This window comes from Sebastes fasciatus, chromosome 8 (genome assembly GCF_043250625.1).
Source record: "Sebastes fasciatus isolate fSebFas1 chromosome 8, fSebFas1.pri, whole genome shotgun sequence".
Taxonomy (NCBI): Eukaryota; Metazoa; Chordata; class Actinopteri; order Perciformes; family Sebastidae; genus Sebastes; species Sebastes fasciatus.
Window position 1 is genome coordinate 13,630,097 of NC_133802.1, and position 21,640 is coordinate 13,651,736.

At 38.3% G+C, this 21,640-nt stretch overlaps 3 protein-coding genes across 3 annotated transcripts in view; all 3 read left to right on the forward strand.

Moving 5' to 3' along the window:
• The window catches only part of LOC141772528 (acidic mammalian chitinase-like), a 293,197-nt gene that overhangs the window by 244,602 nt on the left and 26,955 nt on the right, over positions 1–21,640 (forward strand). The gene's annotated exons all lie outside the window — the stretch shown is intronic.
• Positions 1,610–12,223, forward strand: dnajc11a (DnaJ (Hsp40) homolog, subfamily C, member 11a). Its single transcript, XM_074643578.1, has 16 exons — positions 1,610–1,753; positions 3,381–3,510; positions 3,638–3,711; positions 4,792–4,893; positions 5,000–5,128; positions 5,298–5,420; positions 6,002–6,075; positions 6,171–6,360; positions 6,474–6,559; positions 6,684–6,800; positions 8,092–8,247; positions 8,371–8,440; positions 8,661–8,718; positions 11,019–11,161; positions 11,310–11,439; positions 11,776–12,223. The coding sequence occupies exons 1-16, from the start codon at positions 1,682–1,684 to the stop codon at positions 11,799–11,801; spliced, it is 1,680 nt and encodes a 559-aa protein (XP_074499679.1). The 5' UTR covers positions 1,610–1,681; the 3' UTR covers positions 11,802–12,223.
• LOC141772531 (F-box only protein 6-like) lies at positions 15,085–20,495 on the forward strand. Its single transcript, XM_074643601.1, has 6 exons — positions 15,085–15,430; positions 16,527–16,776; positions 17,016–17,130; positions 17,228–17,323; positions 18,393–18,528; positions 18,626–20,495. Exons 1-6 carry the CDS (start codon positions 15,350–15,352, stop codon positions 18,770–18,772), a joined length of 825 nt encoding a protein of 274 aa, XP_074499702.1. The 5' UTR covers positions 15,085–15,349; the 3' UTR covers positions 18,773–20,495.

A 21,640-nucleotide genomic window follows, 5' to 3' on the forward strand; every position in this document is an offset into this window, starting at 1 on the left:
TTAAATGACTACAGGCAATCTAATTACACATCATTGTGCTTAATAGACTGTGCTTTTGGCACTCGCGTCAACTCCAGCACTTAAGGACAGCCTTCGTCCTACATTAGCAGGCTGGTGGCCGCCGGTGCTGAAATGCAGTGTATAGTATGAGGTGGTGGTGCTGAAAGGACAGCTCCTCTGCTGCCTGCTGCTGCTGCTGCTGCTGCTCGGGCGCCTTATATAGTCAAGGGCTTGTTGTTATTGCAAGGAAAGTAATAATGAACTAATGAAAGACCTAATGCAGTGAAGTGATTTTCTCACCCCCTTAGCCTGAATTGTTCCTAGGTGGATAGGATGCAGATAATGTTCTTTTAGAGTTAGACCTATATGTACCCTATCTACAATATTCATTTTATTGCATTTAAATTGAACACTATATTCAAATGTTTTTTTCTAAATGGAAAATGAAGTGACTTAGTTGTAAAAAAATAAAAAATAAATATATTTTTTTAGTAATTTAAGGTAAAAACAATCTTTGGCTGCTGTATAAAAATGCCAGTCTACAATCAGATGTTTTTTCCCTCAATGTGGCCCTAACACTCCATTGTACATTTGCTCTTTGGCCCTCACTGCATTAGACTTATATACTATATACTTAGACTATAAACTGTGTTACCTTCATCACAATGCTCACATGTTTTGCGGCTCCAGACATTTTTTTTTTAAATTTTGCCTAAAGTGGCTCTTTTGACAGTAAAGATTGCATTCCATGTCTCCTCACCATCCATTATAAAAATCTCCAATAACGATGAATAACTATCAATTTTAATAAACTTAAAAATGAAAAGCACACAATAGAAATACATTTTTTTTTTATTTAGCAATTTAAGATAAAAACAATCTTTGGCTGCTGTATAAAAAAATGCCAGCCTACTTTTTTTTATTTTGGAAAAAAGATTGCATTCCCATAGCATGTCTCCTCACCATCCATCATAAAAAAAACCCAATAATGATGAATAACTGTCAACTTAAAAATGAAAAGCACACAATAGTCAATACATGAGCAAAGCCTCTTTGAATACAGCTGCTGTGCTTTTTTTAATTTTTTTTTTAATTTCAAAATTACAGTATACATAGTAACAGCAGAAAACATTAAAAACATTTACATACAAAAGAAGCATAGCGAAAACATAAACAAAGTGCTGTGTCAAACATAAAAGGACAACATAAATTAAACAAAACAAACATAAAATAAAAAAAAAACACAAAAAAAAGAAATAAGTAGATAATAATAAAAAAGCGAGAGTATGACAATAATTTCACTTAAAAACATTAAAGATATTGCAAACATTCATTATTTTCATTGCTTTTTAGTTATGTGAGGAAGAAAATTGTTGACAGATATAGATCCATTTCTTTCATAAATACAAAGAAATTACGTTTTGTTTTGTAAATTTACACTTGTGAATGTGGAACTTCGCGAGAATTAAAATTAAATTAATAACAAAAAAATGCTTTGTCACTGTAATCATAGCAGCCAAATATAATATTCATATTGTACAGTGCAAAAAAAACGGAGAGAAAATGCAATACAGTTTGCTGTGCTGTCGTTCATCCCCAACACAAGGTGGCGTCAGAGTGCGTAGTGACGTCAGTAGAGGCGACGTAAATGCCTCGAAGAAGAAGATGACCGGGTGTAAACATGGCGTCTGCCTTGGACGATGATGAGATCCTCAACGATGACTATTATTCCCTGCTTAATGTCAGACGAGAGGTACAATAAGAAGCTGTGATGACACTAGATGTGTGTGCGGTTGCATGTACTAGTCACTCTATGAACTCACTCTGGCTGATGTGTAGTGTTTATGAGTATAATGACATGTGAAGTGAGCTAGGTAGCTAGCTTGTGACCCTCGACATTGATTTGTGTGCTTTGACTCCTCTGCTGAGACTTTACCTGACACACAACAGGTGCGGTTATGACTTTACCCACAGTGGGTGTCAAGGTGATGAAGTCAGGTAAAGAGTCGTGTGTTACTGTGGTAGTCTGGAAGCTAATGACAACACACTGACAGGTATTTAGAGTTTATCTCAGTAAGCTATCTAAGTGAGCTAATGCTACAACTTCAAGGTTTCATTATGAAACATGTACACTTGATCAGATTAGATGGGTTATGTCATGTCTGGTGGATCTTACACACTTTAGATACTGTGTTTTATAAAGTGAGAGAACAGCATGTTCATATTGCAAGTCGTTGTACAACACAGAAATAACAGGTGGCACATGGGACATGCTGTTCCAGAGCGACTCTATGTGCTGTACTTTTTAAAAGTTCATATGTTTGCTTATTTTTCAAGCATAGCAAAGTAGAATATAGAAGAGAAAATAAAGTTAACATAACATACTTTTATTCAAGAATAAATTAGAAAATGTTAACTCATCCCATTCTTGTATGTTTTGCAGTAAAATGTCAGTAATTTAAATAATTTAATCAACAATAAAGTACACAGCATGAGTAAGAATACAGAAGAAAAAAAAAGTTAACACTTATTCAAGAATAAATTAGAAAATGTTAACTCATCCCATTGTATGTTGTGCAGTAAAATGTCAGTAATTTAAATAACTAAATTAACAATAAAGTACATAGCATGAATGAGAATATAGAAGAAAAAAAAGTTAACATAACATACTTTTATTCAAGAGTAAATTAGAAAACTCATCCCATTGTATGTTGTGCAGTAAAATGAGTATGTCAGTAATTATTAAAATTAAATTAACAATAAAGTACATAGCATGAATGACAATATAGAAGAAAAAAGTTAACATAACATACTTTTATTCAAGAATAAATTAGAAAATGTTAACTCATCCCATTGTATGTTCAGTACAATGAGTATGTCTGTAATTATTAAAATTAAAATAACAATAAAGTACATAGCATGAATGAGAATATAGAAGAAAAAAGTTAACATCACATACTTTTATTCAAGAATAAATTAGAAAATGTTAACTCATCCCATTGTATGTTGTTCAGTAAAATGTCAGTAATTTAAATAATTAAATTAACAATAGAGTACATAGCATGAATGTGAATACGTACTCTTAACTATGATGATTGGGGCAATACCTTTTGTACTACAGTCTATCTCACAACAATATAATTAGAACCTGAATTTAAGCATTATGTTTCTGTTCAGACTGTTTTGTCATAAGTCATCTGAACCCTGCATGACTTCACAGCACGGTTGTCAGACTTTATGAAGTTCAATAAGTGTCGGATGTTCAGTAAATTAATTTGAAAGTAGGGGAGTTCGGCTCTAGCGGCATCCTGCCGTGTGTTTTGTACGTCAAGTTTCCCCACAAGTTTCACATTTTCTCCCTTTTCAATGTCGTGCTTCAGGCGACACAGGATGAGCTGAAGGCGGCATACAGGCGGTTATGCATGCTGTATCACCCAGACAAACACCGGGACCTTGAACTAAAGCGTCAAGCAGAACAGCTTTTTAACCTCGTACATGAAGCCTATGAAGGTAAGAAAGACTTTGATTACATCATGTAGTCAACTCCCTTTTTAGCGACATATGAAGCTGATGTTGACTGGAATGTGTCTATGTAAACAAACTATTCTGATGGTTAATATTATCCATGTCTTTCTAGTGCTTCGTGACCCACAGGCACGAGCCATCTATGATATCTATGGCAAGAGAGGACTCGATGTTGAAGGATGGGAGGTAAGTCCATCAGTGACCGTAGTGGTCAGTAATCCCTAAACAAGCCAATGCATGCAGTTAGAAACAATAGCCATTGTGTTGATTGACAGTCCATTATTTATTAAGCCCAAAACAAAACATACAATGAAGCACCTCTGAGGCGTAATACAGGCAGGAGACTTGTTGCCTCATGGGACCAGCTCAGTAGAGGGTCTGAATTTCACCAGCATGATTGTCAGACTCATACATAAACAATACTGTATATTGAATTCACTATTAATGTGATATGTGTATTGCTAGCCAAGAGTAAACATGGCCAAATGTCATGTGACAAAAACAAATCAAAACGCACAACTCCAGTACACCATTTTCTTTATTCACCTCACCAAATGTTGTCGGCTATCTTGGCTTCATCAGCGTCGGGATGGTAGGATACGCTTTCTTAGCATCTCGCTCTCTTTAGAATGCTTTTAAGCCAGCTGTAGTTTGGATGGAACATTTATTTAGGTTTGGCACCTTCTTGTCAACTTTAGCGAATGCGTGTAGTTTTGAATTAGACACATCTCTACTGTAGGAAGTTTGGTGGCCTTTGGAAAGAAATGTAAAAACTTTCAGCTAAATTTACATTTTGACCACGGGACTTTGGATCATGTTGTTTGTAAGACAGTATAACACATTTGATATAAAGTGTATACTTAATAGTCATTATGTTTTTAAAAATGCCTGTCCGTTGTGGTTAAGAAATTGCATTTGTATTGCACCATTTGTGGTCCCCTTTTAAGGTCTTAACCTTAGAATAATTTACTCATGGAATAATACACAGTTAATCTTCAAGTATCAACTCACTGTACATAAGCATGATATTTTGGCATTGCAGTCTCGCGGCGTGAAGACTGCATTACCACAAAACCTACTTGTCCTATATGACATCGCCTCATTTAATCTGCATGAAATAGTTTTTTTGTTTTACTTCACCTGTGTTTACTAAAACAATAGATGCTTGACAGAACAAAATATGACACACAGAACATATAGGAGCATATGTGAAGCAGCCAATCCCACTGTTTGCTTTGTATTCAAATCACAACCTTCTTACTCCAGGTGGTAGAGAGAAAAAGAACCCCTACGGAGATTCGAGAAGAGTACGAGCGTCTTCAGAAAGAGCGAGAGGAGAGAAGGCTTCAGCAACGGACCAACCCAAAGGTACGTTCAGCCTCACGTTGAACTGAACATAAATAGTCATTAGGCATCTTGTGCATATTATATACTGTACATATACAGTATTGATTCCTGAACCTGTTATTTGCAGGGAACGATTAGTGTGGGCATCGATGCCACGGACCTTTTTGACCAGTATGAGGAGGACTACGAGGATATACCTGGAGGGGGAGTCCCACATGTGGAAATCAACAAGATGCACATATCACAATCCATAGAGGTAACGGGTTGCTCCAGATTCTACATGAGGTTTTTTTAAGTGGCATTTCCTATGACATTTTTTGGATTGAAAGAGTTGTAACCACAATTACATTTTGTAACAGTCGTTATGAAAGCTGTTGGAGCTGATTCTTATCAAGGGAGGTGTTGTTTTCTGTGTTCCGCTGCAGGCTCCTCTCACCACAAAAGACACAGCCATTTTATCTGGCTCCTTGTCAACCCACAACGGAAATGGAGGTGGCACCATTAACTTGGCCTTGAGAAGAGTCACCTCAGCCAAGGGCTGGGGAGAGGTATGCTGTATTCTCACTGGGCACCACACACTTAGTTTGTAATATATACTATAAATGGTACACTTTCTTTCTGTCACTCCCGTCTGCCAGTGTGGTACACCATGGAGTAGGGCTGCACAATTAATTGAGATTTTTACCGAAATCGCAATTTTGCCTACTGCAATTTTCAAATCGCAGGATGAAGAGGAAATGGAAATATTTGTTAAAGGTGAAACGTGCGTCAAAATACCATTTGAAATTAAATATTGTTGTGCTGCTGAGATGTACTGACCTACCCATCATATTCTACAGACTTAAGAAAACATCTTTGTTTGGTACAGATCCCTGCAAATATCACACCAGAATCATTTTAATATGTTTTTTTTTCAATGAAAATGAGAATAATGATGTAAAAAAATATCATTCCCATCTAAATTGCAATATCAGTCAAAATGATCGCAATTATATATATTTTCAAAATCGTGCAGCCCTAACATGGAGTGACATTTTAAGATGTTAAACGTGATCTGTTGTGTGTGTGTGTGTGTGTGTGTGTGTGTGTGTGTGTGTGTGTGTGTGTGTGTGTGTGTGTGTGTACACAGGTAGAGCTTGGTGCTGGAGATACCCATGGACCTCTCTTAGGAATGAAGATTTTCCGAAACTTGACGCCTCGATGGTACGTGTTGAAATGGGAAAGAAATCTGTATTTCTTTTTTACTACAACATGAACAATTCAGTGATTTTTATTTCTTATTTTTTTTTTTGCCTCAGCTTCTTGACCGCTCAGTGCGGGCTCCAGTTTTCATCCCGAGGCGTGCGTCCCGGGTTTACCACGGTGCTGGCCCGTCACTTAGACAAGAACACCATGGGCTACCTGCAGTGGCGCTGGGGCACCCAGTCCTCTATGAACACCAGCATCGTCAGGGACACCAAGAGCAGCCATTTCACCTTCGCAATGCAGGTTTGCAGCCAGCAGTTATATTTAACTTTAATGTTAAAGCCGAAGACACCATCAAACGATCGCTTGTCAGGATTGTGCCAAAATGATCATTTACTGTTTTTCTGTCTCTGCAGCTTGGCATTCCTCACACTTTTGCGATGATGAGCTACCAGTACAAGCTCCAGGATGATAACCAGACGAAGATTAAGGGCTCAGTAAAGTATGTTGTCAAAGTGCAATATACTCTACATAGTTAGTAGTTTTTGTGCAAAGAACTGCAAGCTCAAATTCAAGTAAACTTTGACTGCCGATAGAGAGATAGTGACTGTGTCTTTATGTTACAGATCCGGTTTCTTTGGGACCGTGGTGGAGTACGGCGCAGAGAGGAAGATCAGTCGACACAGCGTCCTGGGGGCCACCGTCAGCGTGGGAGTGCCCCAAGGTGTCTCTCTTAAGATCAAGTAAGGGCTTTTCTGTTCTCCAGTTTCCTGTTTGATGCAGGTTCCAGAGGGTTTTCCTGGCAGCGCTGTTGCCATGGCACCCATAGGAATCAAGACGTGACATCATGCCAGCCAGTCCAGTGGATTTCCTACAAGTTGTGTGTGCACCGGGGGGTGCATCTTTGAGGATGTAACCACAGGATTGGACCCCCTGAGATGCTAGTTGGTCCTGGGATATGAGTTTAAAAGACTGAGCATGTACAGTATATCTCTTCTTAGTTTTGGACTCGGGCTGTCAAAGTTAACGTGATAGTAAACATAGCGAATTTGTTTTAACGCCACTAATTTCTTTAACGCATTAACGCAACTTGTAATTTTTAAATAACCTAATTTTTAAAATCCGACAGGCTGCCGACATTTCGTAGGTTGTAGCGGGCTCAGTTTTAAAGCTAGAGTGAAAATAGTGGCATCATATGAAACTAGAAAACCTAAGGAATCCATTGGTACCAACCATGTCATACTAATTTGTCGCAAAGGGGACTAAATAACGCTCCAAACGTACGCTAAATTTTGGCGAGGAAAAACTGTAATGGCTATTTTCAAAGAGGTCCCTGGACCTCTGACCACAAGATATGTGATTGAAAATGGGTTCTAATGGTACAGACGAGTCTCCCCTTTACAGACATGCCCACTTTATGATTATCACATGCAGTTTTGGGCAAGTCATAGTCAAGTCAGCACACTGACACACTGACAGCTGTTGTTGCCTGTTGGGCTGCAGTTTGCCATGTTATGATTTGAGCATATCTTTTATGCTAAATGCAGTACCTGTGAGGGTTTCTGGACAATATTTGTCATTGCATATTTGCCCACTCCCATGTTGATAAGAGTATTAAATACTTGACAAATCTCCCTTTTAAGAAACATTTTGAAAAGATAAATAAAAATGTGCGTTTTAATTTGCAATTAATCGTGATTAACTATGGACAATCATGATTAATCGCAATTAAATATTTTAATCAATTGACAGCCCTATTTTGGGCATAACGTTTTTGGGACAATTTTTAAACATCTGAGGAACAATCAGCATACTCACTGTCCTGTCTAACCTAGAGTACGGCACATCATTTTCATTTTGTCATCTTTAGGCATATAACTGTATGTAGCTGAGAGAATACGTATTATTTTTTAATTTGACCCTCTGCCATTTTCAGACAGAAATCCCCACAAATACATTACATGGAGTGACCGATTTAGCAGCCAGTTAGTGGCCATTCAGATATAAATAATGACACCAACTCTCTGTCTGCAGACTAAACAGAGCCAGCCAGACGTATTTCTTCCCCATCCACCTGACCGACCAACTCCTGCCAAGTGCTGTATTTTACGCCACAGTTGGACCACTGGTTTTCTACCTCGCCATCCAGCAGCTCATTATCCGACCCTACGTGCGGGCCCAGAAGGAAGAGTAAGAAACTTTAAGCTGGCCGTTTCATGCCAGAAATGTTATTGGAAATAGCACCGCATGTATTCTTATGGCCAGATTTTATGAGCTCATTTCATTTCTCCATTTATCTTTCAAACTCACCAGAGACTTGGAGAAGCAGCGGGAGAGCTCGGCCTCTAATATAGCCAAGAAGAAACAGGAGGCGGAGGCTGCTGTGAGTGTTTTACAGGCTTACAATGTGGCTACCAATCCTACATTGAGGTTATATGCATGACTTGTCATGAAATATTACAAGTCCCACACCAGTCGGACGAAGATGGGATTAGAAAAGATCCAGCAAAGTCTTAGTGAAATTCATTAGTATAAATCCATGTGATGCGAAATCTCATTGTTTGTGTCTTCCCTCCCTCTGTGTGCCTTTTCCGTCTCTAAAGGTCTTGCTCATGCAGGAGTCTGTGCGCAGGATTATTGAAAGTGAGGAGTCTAGAATGGGTAAGATCAGTAATATTTAAGGCATGAGCTTATCCTGGGAATAATGTTTTTTTAAGCAGGTTGTGAAACTGTTTGATTCTCTTACATTCTGAACCCACTCTAATACGTTTTAGGTGAAATTTTGTTGATGCCTGGTTCAATGTTTCTAACTTCAAAGTGTAATTCCTGAGATACAGTTCCCTTTTTTATGCCTCCACGCCGGCGACAGCCTTAGCCGGAAGCATTATGTTTTCGAGTTGTTTGTCCGAACTGATTCAATTTTGGTGGTTCAAAGGTCGAGGTCACTGTGACCTCACGTCCGTTCCATTCTCGTCATATCTTGGGAACGCCTTGAGGGAAATTCTTCAAATTTGGCACAAAGGATGTCAGGATTTCAAGGATGAACTAGGGATGCCACGGTGAGGAAATTTTCCCACCGGTTAATAAACCTGTGACAACACCGGTATTACATTTTACAAGAAAATGCTCAATATATGTGGAGCGCGCTTACTTTGGCCTTTAACGTTTGATGGCTGTGTGCCTGGCCTCTCCGGTTGAGCTTTCGCTACCGGGCCGCAGGTTTCCACCCGGCTGTGACCGCTCCGTGCTCCGCACAGCAAATGCCTCATTAATGGTAACGGTAAATGGACTTGCATTTATATAGCGCTCAAAGTGCTTCATTAACATCATGTTTCCCTCAAAGCATTGGGTCTAAATACGAAATATTACTAAATAGGCGCCTTTGCTTTTCACTTTGACACCAAATCCTCCGCCACCGTCTTGTCTGTCAACTCGGCATGGGTGGTGCTGTAAGCTTCGGATGAACTGATTAGTTTTTGATGGTCAAAGGTCAAGGTCACTGTGACCTCATGTCCGTCCCATTCTCGCGATATCTCAGGAACGCCTGGAGGGAACTTCTTCAAATTTGGCACAAACATCCATTTGGACTCAAGGATGAACTGATTAGATTTTGGGGGGTCAAAGGTCACTGTGACCTCACAAAACACGTTTTTAGCTCAAGGATTCATATGCTAATTATGACAATTTCACACAAATGTGTGAACTGGATAAAATGATGAAGTGATGACATTTTGGACAGACATGGATGTAAACTACAACTTGACTTATTGGCGGAGGCACACAACCGTGTCGCCATAATTCTAGTCACTATATGAAACAAGACTAGTCCGTTTTAAATTTTCTGCTACAGTTCACACCTCAAAAAAAAAGCTAAACTAAAGCAGAATACATGTTTTTAGTGATCTTCATGAGCAGTTCACTGACATCTAAAGGGACTGTACACCTGGCAAAGGCCAGACTAGTGTATGTGTGGGCCTATCCATTATAGTATGAGGAGACTTACTTAGTGGAAAATGATAGTATCTAGTGTGATTTTGTGGAGAGCTTTTAAAATAGGGTTAACGTTGTTAATAAAGGAAATTGAGTTCAGTGGATTTTTTTAATGACCCTCCTGCTTTCGTTTCAACGAGTGATAATTGGCACTTTTTAGTTTGCTTTTGATAAGTACACTAACAAAAAGCTCTCCGCAGACAGTATCATTTTCACCTTGGGGAGTTTGGTGAGTGATAATTGGCTTATGACACCTGTCACTGTAGAGGTTGCTTTAATTTTAGTAGCATCAGAGGTCCTCTAGACTTTGCACTTGTAAAGTACTGTTAATAGCACTGTGTGTGTGTGTGTCCGTGTATAATGACAGACACACGGCTCCTCTTCATTATTCAATGGACCACTCTATGAAATGGCTATGGTATTTTTTATGCAGCTTGCAATTAAAATTAATTTTGCTGTCTTTTTGTTATATACTTGCAAAACAACAAAGTCTCAAAAATGACACGGGTTCTGTTATTAAATATGTGGCTAAAATTGCTGGCATGCAAGATTCAAATAATTCTAGAGTGGAAGTACGTTGGACTTTTAATGTTAATTCATTCAAAAATCTGCATCTATTTTGTCTGCCATCCTTAAATATCTACCATCCTTAAATATCTACTCTTAAAGGAGATATATTATGCTTTTATGCTTTACAAAGCCCAAAGTTCACGCCAATGGAAGTAACTCTCCCCCACAGAAACACTGCTCCTGAGCTGCCTGAGCACAGTGTTTTTTTGAACATTAAAGCATGTAAACATGTTCTTGTAGAAACCTAAAATACAAGTATGAACCTGAAAAAAAAGCATTATAGGTCCTCTTTAAAATCAAACTAAGTAGGCCATTTTGGTGGCTGACCTTTTGAAACGCATTAATACATTTCCATTTCCAGTTGATTCACACTATCCCCTGATGCTGCTTCATTTAACCAGGTCTCATCATCCTCAACGCCTGGTACGGCAAGTTTGTGACAGACAACAGTAGGAAACACGAGAGGGCAAAGGTCATCGACGTGACCGTGCCACTGCAGTGTCTGGTGAAGGACTCTAAACTCATCCTCACTGAGGCCACAAAGGTAAGTACAGTAATCCAGTGCAAGATTTCTAAACTCACAGAATCTATTTTATTGCAGTGTTACAAACTGATGTCCTCAACTCGCTGTCCGAGGATTCAGTCTGCTGCTGCTGCTGCTGCTGGTGCATGACCTTGTGTTGTCTCTCCAGTCAGGACTCCCTGGTTTCTATGACCCCTGTGTGGGGGAGGAGAAGAGCCTGAAGGTGCTGTATCAGTTCCGCGGAGTCATGCATCAAGTCCTGTCAGGAGACAACGAACCACTCAGGATACCAAAGCAATGTAAGTCCAATGTATTACACAGCACAGTGACTCTATCTCATATGGGGATTGTGTCATTGTTTTGCCCCCATTCATGTAATATTTAGCTCCTTTATGATTTGGCAGATCATATATACTCTCTTGAACCGTCTAACCCCGTCACTGTTTTCAGATCTTACTGACAGCAGAGGGGGGGATTTACTTGAACCCTAAGCCTTTGTAGACGCGTGTGATGCAACACATTTCAGAATATTGTATCTCAACTCCAGAGAATGTTTTTCCTAAAAATCCACTGAGCTAAGTTACCTGCCAGCGGCGTTATTTCTGACTCCTCTGCTCTCGTTTTCCACCGTGCAGCTCACAGGATCGACGCAGACACATAGGAGCTCCTCTCCGCCGACCAAAAAGACTCACCTCTCAGCTGCTTGACAGAAGACGGATAAACCTGTTTTAGATACAACACGGATCAAAGTCCTCGTTACTCAGAGATCGTGCATTTACCCTTTTTGTCTTTATATTCATTTAAATACGCAGAGCGGAGTGAAAGCATCACAGACTGGATTGATCGTGATTCAGGATGCATGGACAGGGTTGTGTGGCCTGCTTGAAATTCTAATGTGTGACACCAAAATCGGTGGCTACCATCTTATCGAGCCTCGTTGGTATCCATTTATTTTCGGTGAAGCTTGTAATTTATGATTGAGTTCTATGTACTGGATTGTACACAAACTGCAGTGCCTATGTGATCTGAAGACATGAATGCACCTCTGTTTATTTGCCATATTATTAAAATCAGTCTCTCTCATGTTGCTTAACCATTTTGGTATTTTTCAAAAAAAAAAAAAAAATTGTGGGTTTCTTTTTTTTGTATATATTTCATAAGATGAAATGTTTTTGATTATTTTTTTTGTCCGTTTACTCAGGAAAACTACTGAAATGATGTGAATGTGTGAATTTGAATGATAATATATGAACGTGAAAGGTGAAACGGCACAGCTTCAAATGTAGAAACTGCATAGAAAATGTTGTGATTGGATAGAGTTTGGAGAGAGAGTTTATCGCTGACATTTTAAAATTACGCAACATGGTTCAACATGTTTGTTTTACTGTCGGTCTTCTCCCTATGATCCCTTGTTTGCCAGTGTGTGTGCCATAAATAGAAAAGGGAGGATTAACTGAAACCACTACAGGACCAAAGATTGCCTTACTCCCTTTAGAAAATGCTACCGTGCCTTTTCACGGGCTTATCATGCAAAGAGGGCCGACATATTGACCAAATGCTTCCTGAAACCCAAAACAACATCTCTACAATCATTCTTCTGTTGAAAGCAAATTGAGTTTGACGAGTTTTTCATCAGGCCAATCTATTTTTTATTATCAGTATTTTCTCTGGGATAACTGAACGTTATGGTTTGGTGATCAATATAATTAAAAAGTATTGTTTTTAAAGACAATATGGATCGGGGTACAATACATTTGCCTCACCGGAAGAGTAGTTTTCACAGTAATGACAACATGACAGTATTGTAACAGTAGTGGAAAGATTTCATCAAGAAATAACTGCTCCACTATTTACCATGTCCCCCTATACTGCAATAACTCAACAAGAAAAGGAGTTTTAAATTCCACCTCTGTGAGAATTTTGGCCTATTGTGTTTTTAATGTGGTTAAATCACACAGGCTGAATCCAGATATGTGAAATAATATAAATGTTTTTGTTTTTAATCTGTTTAATTTTATTCAAAAAGCGAAATCTCAACAACGTACGTAACAGTATTGTAGCATTTTGAAAAGTATCTGACATGATACTGCAGAGTAGCAGCAAGTTAGTATGTTCATTTTACAAAATAGTACAATACCGTATTGATTAAAGTCACACATGAACCCTGAACATGTGAACTCACGCCAGTAACTCAGTAAACTCCAGAGAGAACATTGTGATAAACTCCTCAAATTTACAATAACTGCATTTGTGATACATGACTTGAAATTGTGAGTGTTCACATTGTTTTTCTTAATCAAATTAATCTATTTTTATCAGTTTCTTATCCTGGAGAGAGACATCTCTCTGCTCCTTGAGCTGATCGGTTAAAGACACGTTATTTATTCAACTTATCTCAGTCATTGTTTTGTTTGTGTCAGTTCCTCCATGTTTATTATTTATAAGTTAATCAATTGCACCCTTTGTCAGATCATTATATGTGTTTAAAGTTTCACAGGACAACTGGAATCCACCAATCAATTATCAAACCAATTAATTTAAACAGTCTTATTTGGAGACTATTGATCAGGAACACATGATTATTTAACAGCAAGACAGATTTCAACAATAAGCTGTGTGCCCCCTTTTTAACAATTAATACAAATCAATATTTGACCCTCTCTCAGCTGCTGATATGTCACTGAGGAAATGCATTTCAAAATTATATTTCTTCTTTTGGTGGTTAGCTTCGCCCACGCTTCTTAAATCCAGCCCGGACGGCCCGGTGTTAATAACGAGCGCACCCTTGATCCACTGACAGGAGTAAGGGAAGCAAAAGTACTATTTCTTTAACTGGAGGAATGGAGACAGTGTCAGTGCCAGACTATATGCATCTGTGGATTACAACAATATTGCACTCAGCGAAATAAAAAAGAAAATAGAATTAACTAGAAATAGAAAAAAAAATGCAGAGGTTTTATTTGTCACACAAATAAATGTGTAGTGAAATGCAAGATGGCATAGCCTAAGTAGGCCATTTATTTATTTATGTAGCTATTTATTTATTTTACAAGTTTTCTGAAATGTTATGTTTAAATATACAAAAGAGGCATTATTATCTAACGATAGATCTTTGTGAATTTAGGAGAAATCTACAGACACAATAGAAAAGTGTATAATAAACCCCTGAATGTGTATTTTGGATGTTTTCTCTCCACTAGTCTGAAAGCAGACTTCTGTTATAGAAGCCAAATAGCCCCAAATTTCAAAATTTACCTGTGCATGAAAAAAACAATATTTTTGTCTGTAGTGTCTTGCCTTAAAATGTACATAATGTCATACTGTATGTAACTATAGTAGTGTGCATATCAACATGTCGTGTTTTTTATACCCCCCCCCCCCCCCCCGCAGGAAAAAAATACATTTTTTTCAAAACAAATAAAGAACAAATTTAAAACATAAATAAATAAAAAAGAATAAATATAAAAGTAAAACGAACAGTAGAATTACTACATAAACCACAGCATGGACACCACCTGGATGATTATCTGTAAAGGCTAGACTTTCAAATGGGGAGAAGTCCCACTTTCATTTTCAACAAAAGCAAATTAATAAATATACACAGAGCAATAAAACCAGCTCCGAAAATTATTGTTTTACTTTTTTATTTATTTATTTAAAAAAAAAAAAAATGTTGAGCTACACTTTGTGTTAAATGTTTTTTGTCTGATCAATAGTAGTGAGGCTAAACTTGTAGATTATATTATTATGTGATCAGTCGGGGGCATTGCTGGAAGCACATAATCCAGAGTTTTAGTTTCTCTGTGTCCTTTTTTAAGGGTTTGTCAGTTCTTCCCTGTTCCTCTGGAGGTCCGGAGGAGGAGAAGTTAGCGGCTATAGCTCCGCCTCTGTCTCGAGTGTCCTGGGTGTCAATAGCGAGCGCTCCCTCCGTCAGCTGATAGGAATAGTAGCCTAGAATGTCTTCTGGGAATAAGTATGAGACATATGAAGACGTGTTAACCGAAAGTGACTTTTCATTTCAGAGAACTTAGTAGTCATTTACTAAGTTAAAGATTATAGGAAACACTGCAGCTGTTTTTACCTCACTTTATACCAAGTGTCTTAATCTCGATCCGCACTTCCGTGTTGTGTGTTATCGGATATATAAACAACTGTGGCCATAATCGTGGTATTGTAGCTCTATAAACTGTTACAGACAGGTGAGTCTTCATGGGTGCAACTCACAGCTCTGGTTCAGCCTCAAATCGGGATGTGTCTTCAGCTGCAGGACCACTGGGATCACTGGGAGATGTAAGTGTTCACTTTATTCATCTCAATGCAAAGTAACTGATGAAAGAGCTTCACATGACTGCAGCCTGTAGAGATAAGTTAAGTAACCCAGCTGTTAAACAGAGTCTGTTGACAAGCGTGGACAACAAAGAATTCACTTAAAGGTCCCATATCGTGCTCAATTTCAGGTTCATACTTGTGTTTTGTGTTTCTACTAGAACATGTTTACATGCTTTAATGTAAAAAAAAAAATACATTTTCCTCATATATGCCTGAATTCACCCTCTGTCTGAAACGCTCCGTTTTAGTGCATTTTGAAGGAATTGCAACAGAATTGCATTGCTAGGCAACAGCTTGGGTCCATGTGTACTTCCTGTCAGCTGATGACATTCACATACACTGCAACCAGGATAGACTGGGACACATTTAGAATGTTTATGTTTAAAATTGTGTCATGGGTCTAAATATTGTATATTCGTGACATCACGAACGGGCAGAAATCCTGACGGCTTGTTTCAAATGCTGAAAGTTTCTGAATATGGGCTGTGTGTATTTCCCTGAGGACTTAAGCCTTCTTTATAATAACATGAAAATCTCACTTTTTTATAATATGGGACCTTTAATGCGAAGCTCAACTCTTTGTGTCTGTGATGCTATTTTATGTCATTTTTAATCAATCATTCGATGAAAGTCCTCAAACTTTCTCATTTATTTGCTGGTTCAATGATGGTAGTCGATGGTAGTCATTTTAAGTGAATTGAATGAATCCACTTATGCTGTGTGTGTGTGTGTATGCGTGTATATATGTATGTGTATGTGCGTATGTACATATGTGTATATACGCATGCATAGGCATTGTGTGTGTCAGCAGTCATTTTTAAATAACTGTTCTTCTTTTAAACTCAGCTTAGCCTATTTAAACTATAGCAAAATGGTTTATTTTATTTACTGCTGCTCGCTGTCCATTTGTATTGACCCATGTATGTTGATCTGCCTCTGACATAACACCTTACCTGCAAGTTTTTAAGCTGTGTGTATGGACTGGGTAAAGCTGCAAAATGAAATGCCCTTCTTGAGATAAATAAAGCTGTCCTGTGTCCTTTTTGTTCTTTGTCAGTCCTTCCCTGTTCCTCTGGAGATCCTGGAGGAGATCTTCCTGAATCTTCCTCCCCATCAGGTGGTTCTTGTTTGCCGGTTAGTGTGCCATCCGTGGAAAGAAGTGGCTGACAGCGAGTCTCTGTGGAGGCACAGATGCAGAAGAGAAAGATATCGCCTCCGCGATGCTTCCAAAATACCCAAAGACTGGAGGTTGTTTTACTTCTTGTGCAAGAAGAGAAGAAATCTCCTCAAGAATCCAAGAGGAGAACGTAAGAAGCCATAGAACTAACTTTACTCAACATGTTGTGGTGTTAAAGGGGCTAGATGTAAGAATCAGACAATTGCTTGTTAACAGTGACACCTGTGGCCGTTAAGTCAACGACTGTTAGTAAAAATGTTCATATGTGTAAAAACGTACATATAGTCCCTTTTAAGGCCATTATTTTCCTGAAATACAGTTTGCACTACAACATGATTTCTCTCACAACCCTCTTCTTTGTTTTTACAGAAGACCTGAGCGGCTGGCAGATTTTGGAGAGTGGTGGTGATGGATGGGCAGTACACGATCTTAGAGTGCCGCATCCAAATGAGACAGTTCAGAGAAACTTTGTGACCTCTTACGGGTGAGTATTCACCAGCAGTTTTCCAGAACATTTTGCAATTTTATGATATGCTACATTTCTGTTATTTAGCAGCTAAAACATCTTCTGTTTTCTGCAGAATGTGCAAGAAGTCGCAGTTGATTGATTTGGAGAAAGAAGGTTACAACCCATCGTTTATGGATCACTTCCAGCCAGACATCAAAATATCTGATTGGTGAGAAAAAATACACATGAAGTGCTTTCACTGATTCTTGTTGATAAAAGGATAATTCCAATTTAATATATTATTATTGGCCATCATTTCTTTGTGGTTTCACGTTGAAACCACAAAGGTAATTACTGAGATTAGTAATTGTAGCAACATCGTTAAAAATAAGCCAGATGCGATAAGATACGTATCATGATACAGGGGAAACGATTCAATATATTGCGATATATTGTGATACTGTAAGCAAGGCGATATATTGCGATTATTTAAATCTAATTTTAGGAAAACTGTCATCATAAAGAACCATATGTATAAAATCTGAGTAAAAAAAACGTTTTTATGCAATCAGAACAGTGGGATCTGCATTTATCACAGTCTTTGTAACATCCAACATCATAGCACTACTTTGAGAGGGCACATACACTGAGAGGGTGCATCTCTTTGCAAATGAAATTAAGTATTGTCTGAGTTAATCTTTACATGTAAATGATTAATTAAGTAAGGGATAATGTACAGCGAGCTGGTCATTGTTGTGAAATAAACCTTGAAGTGAAGAGCCTTGACCTGCTAGCTGTACATTACCCTGCTTATTACATGGCTATGTACTTAATAAATCAATAATTTGACACAAAAACGGTACGCCAGAGTCCGACATCAGAACTGCGTCCATAGCAACGGTCTGTTATACATAGCAACAGTCTACTATAAAGAAATAACAGACCATAGAACGCCGTAATTGACCAATCAGAATCGAGTATTCAACAAAACCGTGCAATAAAAATTGATACAGGGTTTTTGAGAATCTATACGGTATCACAAAATATATCGCAATATTTGATTTTTTCGACCCCTAATAATTACATTTGCTATCCTTCCTTACTTGCAGTGTAACCGTAATCTGTTCTACAAAACTAGAATAACTTAAATTTATGACTTTTTTTAAAGATTTGTTTTCAAATTGACTGATCAAAATGGATCTAAAACATTCCACATTCAATTCTCTGTATGACAAAATGAAATCACTGAAAGACTAAGCATCAGTGTGTACTGTACATGATTATGTGTGTTACACCAGGTATTCACCAAGATCAGATTGTGGCAGTAAATACGTGATCCGTGTAGAGCTGATGAATGTGAGAAAGCAGCCTGTCCAGACGTTCGCTCCTGAGACTGTTCACTTTGAGCAGTGGAATGAAGAGAGATGGACTCAGGTATGAACAGAGCAAGAGTGGTTTATTATTATGATGATGTTCAGAGGAGGTACAAAGCTCAAAGACAACTCCAGACTTCCTGATGTGTGTTTTTCAGATGACCCATGTATTCCATAACTACGGACCAGGAGTGAGATACATCTGTTTTATCCACGGAGGAAGGGACTCTCTGTTCTGGGCAGGATGGTATGGAATTCGCCTTACCGACAGCTGTGTGGAGATATGTCCAGCGATGGACACATAGCTCTTTGGGATTCATCCTGCTTCCTGCCTTTTCCTGAAATTGCACCTCTTAGTTGCCTTATATAATATGCAATAATTTGACATGTAACAAGAATGTTTCTGTGTCTGCTGTTGCATGACAATCGATCAGCCGTACTACAAAACAGCCTAGCTGATGTTTCACTAACAAAGACCACGCCGATAAGGGTTTGGGTTTGGAATAGTTTATCACATATTGAAGATGGAGGGGAGCAATGATGATATAGGAGGAATGGGTTAAGAAGGAGGATGAGGGATGAAGGGATGAGGGGATAGGGGTTGAGGGATTAGGGGATGAGGGTCAAGGGATGAAGGAATGAAGGGTGAGGGATGGGGGTTGAGAGATTAGGGGATGAGGAGATGAGGGATGAAGGGATGGGGTTGAGAGATTAGAGAATGAGGGTTGAGGGATTAGGGGATGAGGGTCGAGTGATTTGGGGATGAGGGATTAGGGGATGAGGGTCGAGTGATTGGGGGATGAGGGATGATGGGTGAAAGGATGAAGGGGATGAAGGTTGAAGCATGAAGGAATTGGGGTTAGGGATGAGGGTTGAGGGATGAAGGGATGCATCTCCTCAGTTTTACTGACCTGTGGAAGTTGTCAACATCAAATGAATTTCATTTAGACTGTTGAGAAAGGGATTCTCTTTGGGAAAGTTTAACAGTGCAGCGCTACTGTTTGGCCTTGATTTATGTATTTCTTTGCACTGCTGCTTTGCACTGTTTAAAATCTTTTGTTCCGATCAGTCCTGTGTCTTCTCTGGAATTTTATACAGTATTTCATTAACCTCATCTATGTAACCAAGTCAGTAACCAACATACTGTATTTTAAAGGGACTGTTTGTAACTTTTTAAGCGTATAAATGTACCGGGTCGGGACACATGCGCGCTCGCATGTGGCTGAAGTCCCCGCTCCGCCGCCTGCCTGCCTTCACTAACACAGAGCGCGCGTTCTCGCTGTCTCGCTCCACCTCTAGACGTGAGACAGAAGAGTTAGTTTAGCTCTGAGAATATCTAGTGAATGTGCAGTGGACGTTTGTGCAGAAATGAATGCTGCAGCTCCTCCAGACCAACAGAGGTTTTCCGTGTCTCGTGAAGTGACGGGGCTCCGCAGAGAGAAACGTTATTGTGTCCGACCAAAACTCCGATGTCTCCCTGCGGGCGCAGTCGGGAGGCGTTAATGTTTCTCTTCCTGCTGCAGCTGAGGCAGGAAAAGCCAACACTAGGATCAGCACTGATTCATGGAGAGACCTTCGTCTGGTCAGCTAACATTACTGCCAAGCAGCAGAAATATAGAGTGATATTGTGGTTTTAGCTGACGTGTGTCGCCTCACTGTTTTGAGCGATGCTCGTTCAGGTATATTTAGAGCGAGCACAAGCACGAGCCCGATGCTGACTTTCGTTGACTTAACGGCCACAGGTGTTCGCTGTTAACAGTCATTTCTGAAAGTTACAAATAGTCCCTTTAAATTAGGATTCAATATCTTAAAGGACCAATATGTAATATATTTACTGTAATAAATATTATATATAATATAATATAACAATTTTGAATTTGGGCTTTGTTTGTTACCCATTTTAAACGCTAGCTGCCAGTACTACATATTGCTCCTTTAATGCTCGATTTTTTTGTTTTGTTTTATCACAAGTGAAATACATTACAGCTTTGATGTCAAACTGAATAAAATCCAAAGACTCCAAGATAACTTGTTCTATCATTTGATTTCAGCCTCACCTCAGCTTCTCTAAATCTCAGTATCATTAATGCACACATTTTAATAAGTGATATCATTTTTATTATATTTAAATATCATCTTCAAACCCACCAACTATAGTATGAGTGTAGGCCTATAGGTCATACAGGACATAATAGAATAAATCCAAATAGTACTTATTCCTGTATTCAGAAGTTTTTACAGCAACTAATTAATTAATGTGTGACTCCTTACACATTGTTACTTTAATTTACATTAACTATATTTGTAATACCCTACTTTTAACGGAGTGTATAATATCTATATAGTGATGTATAAAAAAGTTCCGCATATTTCCTGTAACTTTAAATTTGCAATTGATTCACACCATCCCTGCTTCCTAAATACTGTTCTGTCAAACACCTTGTTGGACCAGTTTTGGTTAAATCATACAGTTAGAGGTTAAATCCTCTAGGAGTATAATGCATTTTTCATTTATACTTTTTTATTTCAACAAATAAATATTTAAAATGTAATAGAAAATCCACAATATTGTTTCCTTTGGTTAATTTTCAGCTTTAATTCAGTTTTTTTTTTTTTTTTTCAAAATGACAGTATATACATAGTAACAGCAGAAAACATTAAAAACATTTACATACAGAAGAAGCATAGTGAAAACAGAAAACAAAGAGCTGTGCCATACATAAAAGGACAACAGAAATGAAACAAAAACAACATAAAATTAAAAAAAGAAGAAAAAAAAGACAACGCGAGAGTATGACAATAATTTCACTTAAACACTTTAAAGATATTGCATACATTCATTGTTTTCATTGCTTTTTTGTTTTGTGAGGAATAATTTGTTGACAGATATAGATCCATTTCTTTCATAAATTCACAACTTGTGAATGTGTAACTTTGTGAGAATTAAAATTGAATTAATAAGAAAAAATGCATTGCTGTCTTTGTCACTGTAATCATAGCAACCAAATACAATATTTCTATAGAACAGTGCAAAATCTGAGAAAATGTTAACAAGTATAAAATAATTGACATCTTTCCACAATTCACATGTAAATATTTACAGGACCAGAATAAGCTTTAATTCAGTTGCTCTTAGCCCCGCCCATCGCGATGACGTATACCGGAAGTTTTCT

Excerpts from the sequence above, each read along its gene's own strand:
- LOC141772531 (XM_074643601.1), top strand. The coding sequence starts at position 15,350 with ATGGGTGCAACTCACAGCTCTGGTTCAGCCTCAAATCGGGATGTGTCT. Across the intron at positions 15,431-16,526 it reads CACTGGGATCACTGGGAGAT|TCCTTCCCTGTTCCTCTGGA; the intron begins GTAAGTGTTCAC and ends GTTCTTTGTCAG. Across the intron at positions 17,324-18,392 it reads GACATCAAAATATCTGATTG|GTATTCACCAAGATCAGATT; the intron begins GTGAGAAAAAAT and ends GTGTTACACCAG.
- dnajc11a (XM_074643578.1), top strand. The coding sequence starts at position 1,682 with ATGGCGTCTGCCTTGGACGATGATGAGATCCTCAACGATGACTATTAT. Across the intron at positions 5,421-6,001 it reads CAGCCAAGGGCTGGGGAGAG|GTAGAGCTTGGTGCTGGAGA; the intron begins GTATGCTGTATT and ends GTGTGTACACAG. Across the intron at positions 6,801-8,091 it reads GGTGTCTCTCTTAAGATCAA|ACTAAACAGAGCCAGCCAGA; the intron begins GTAAGGGCTTTT and ends CTCTGTCTGCAG.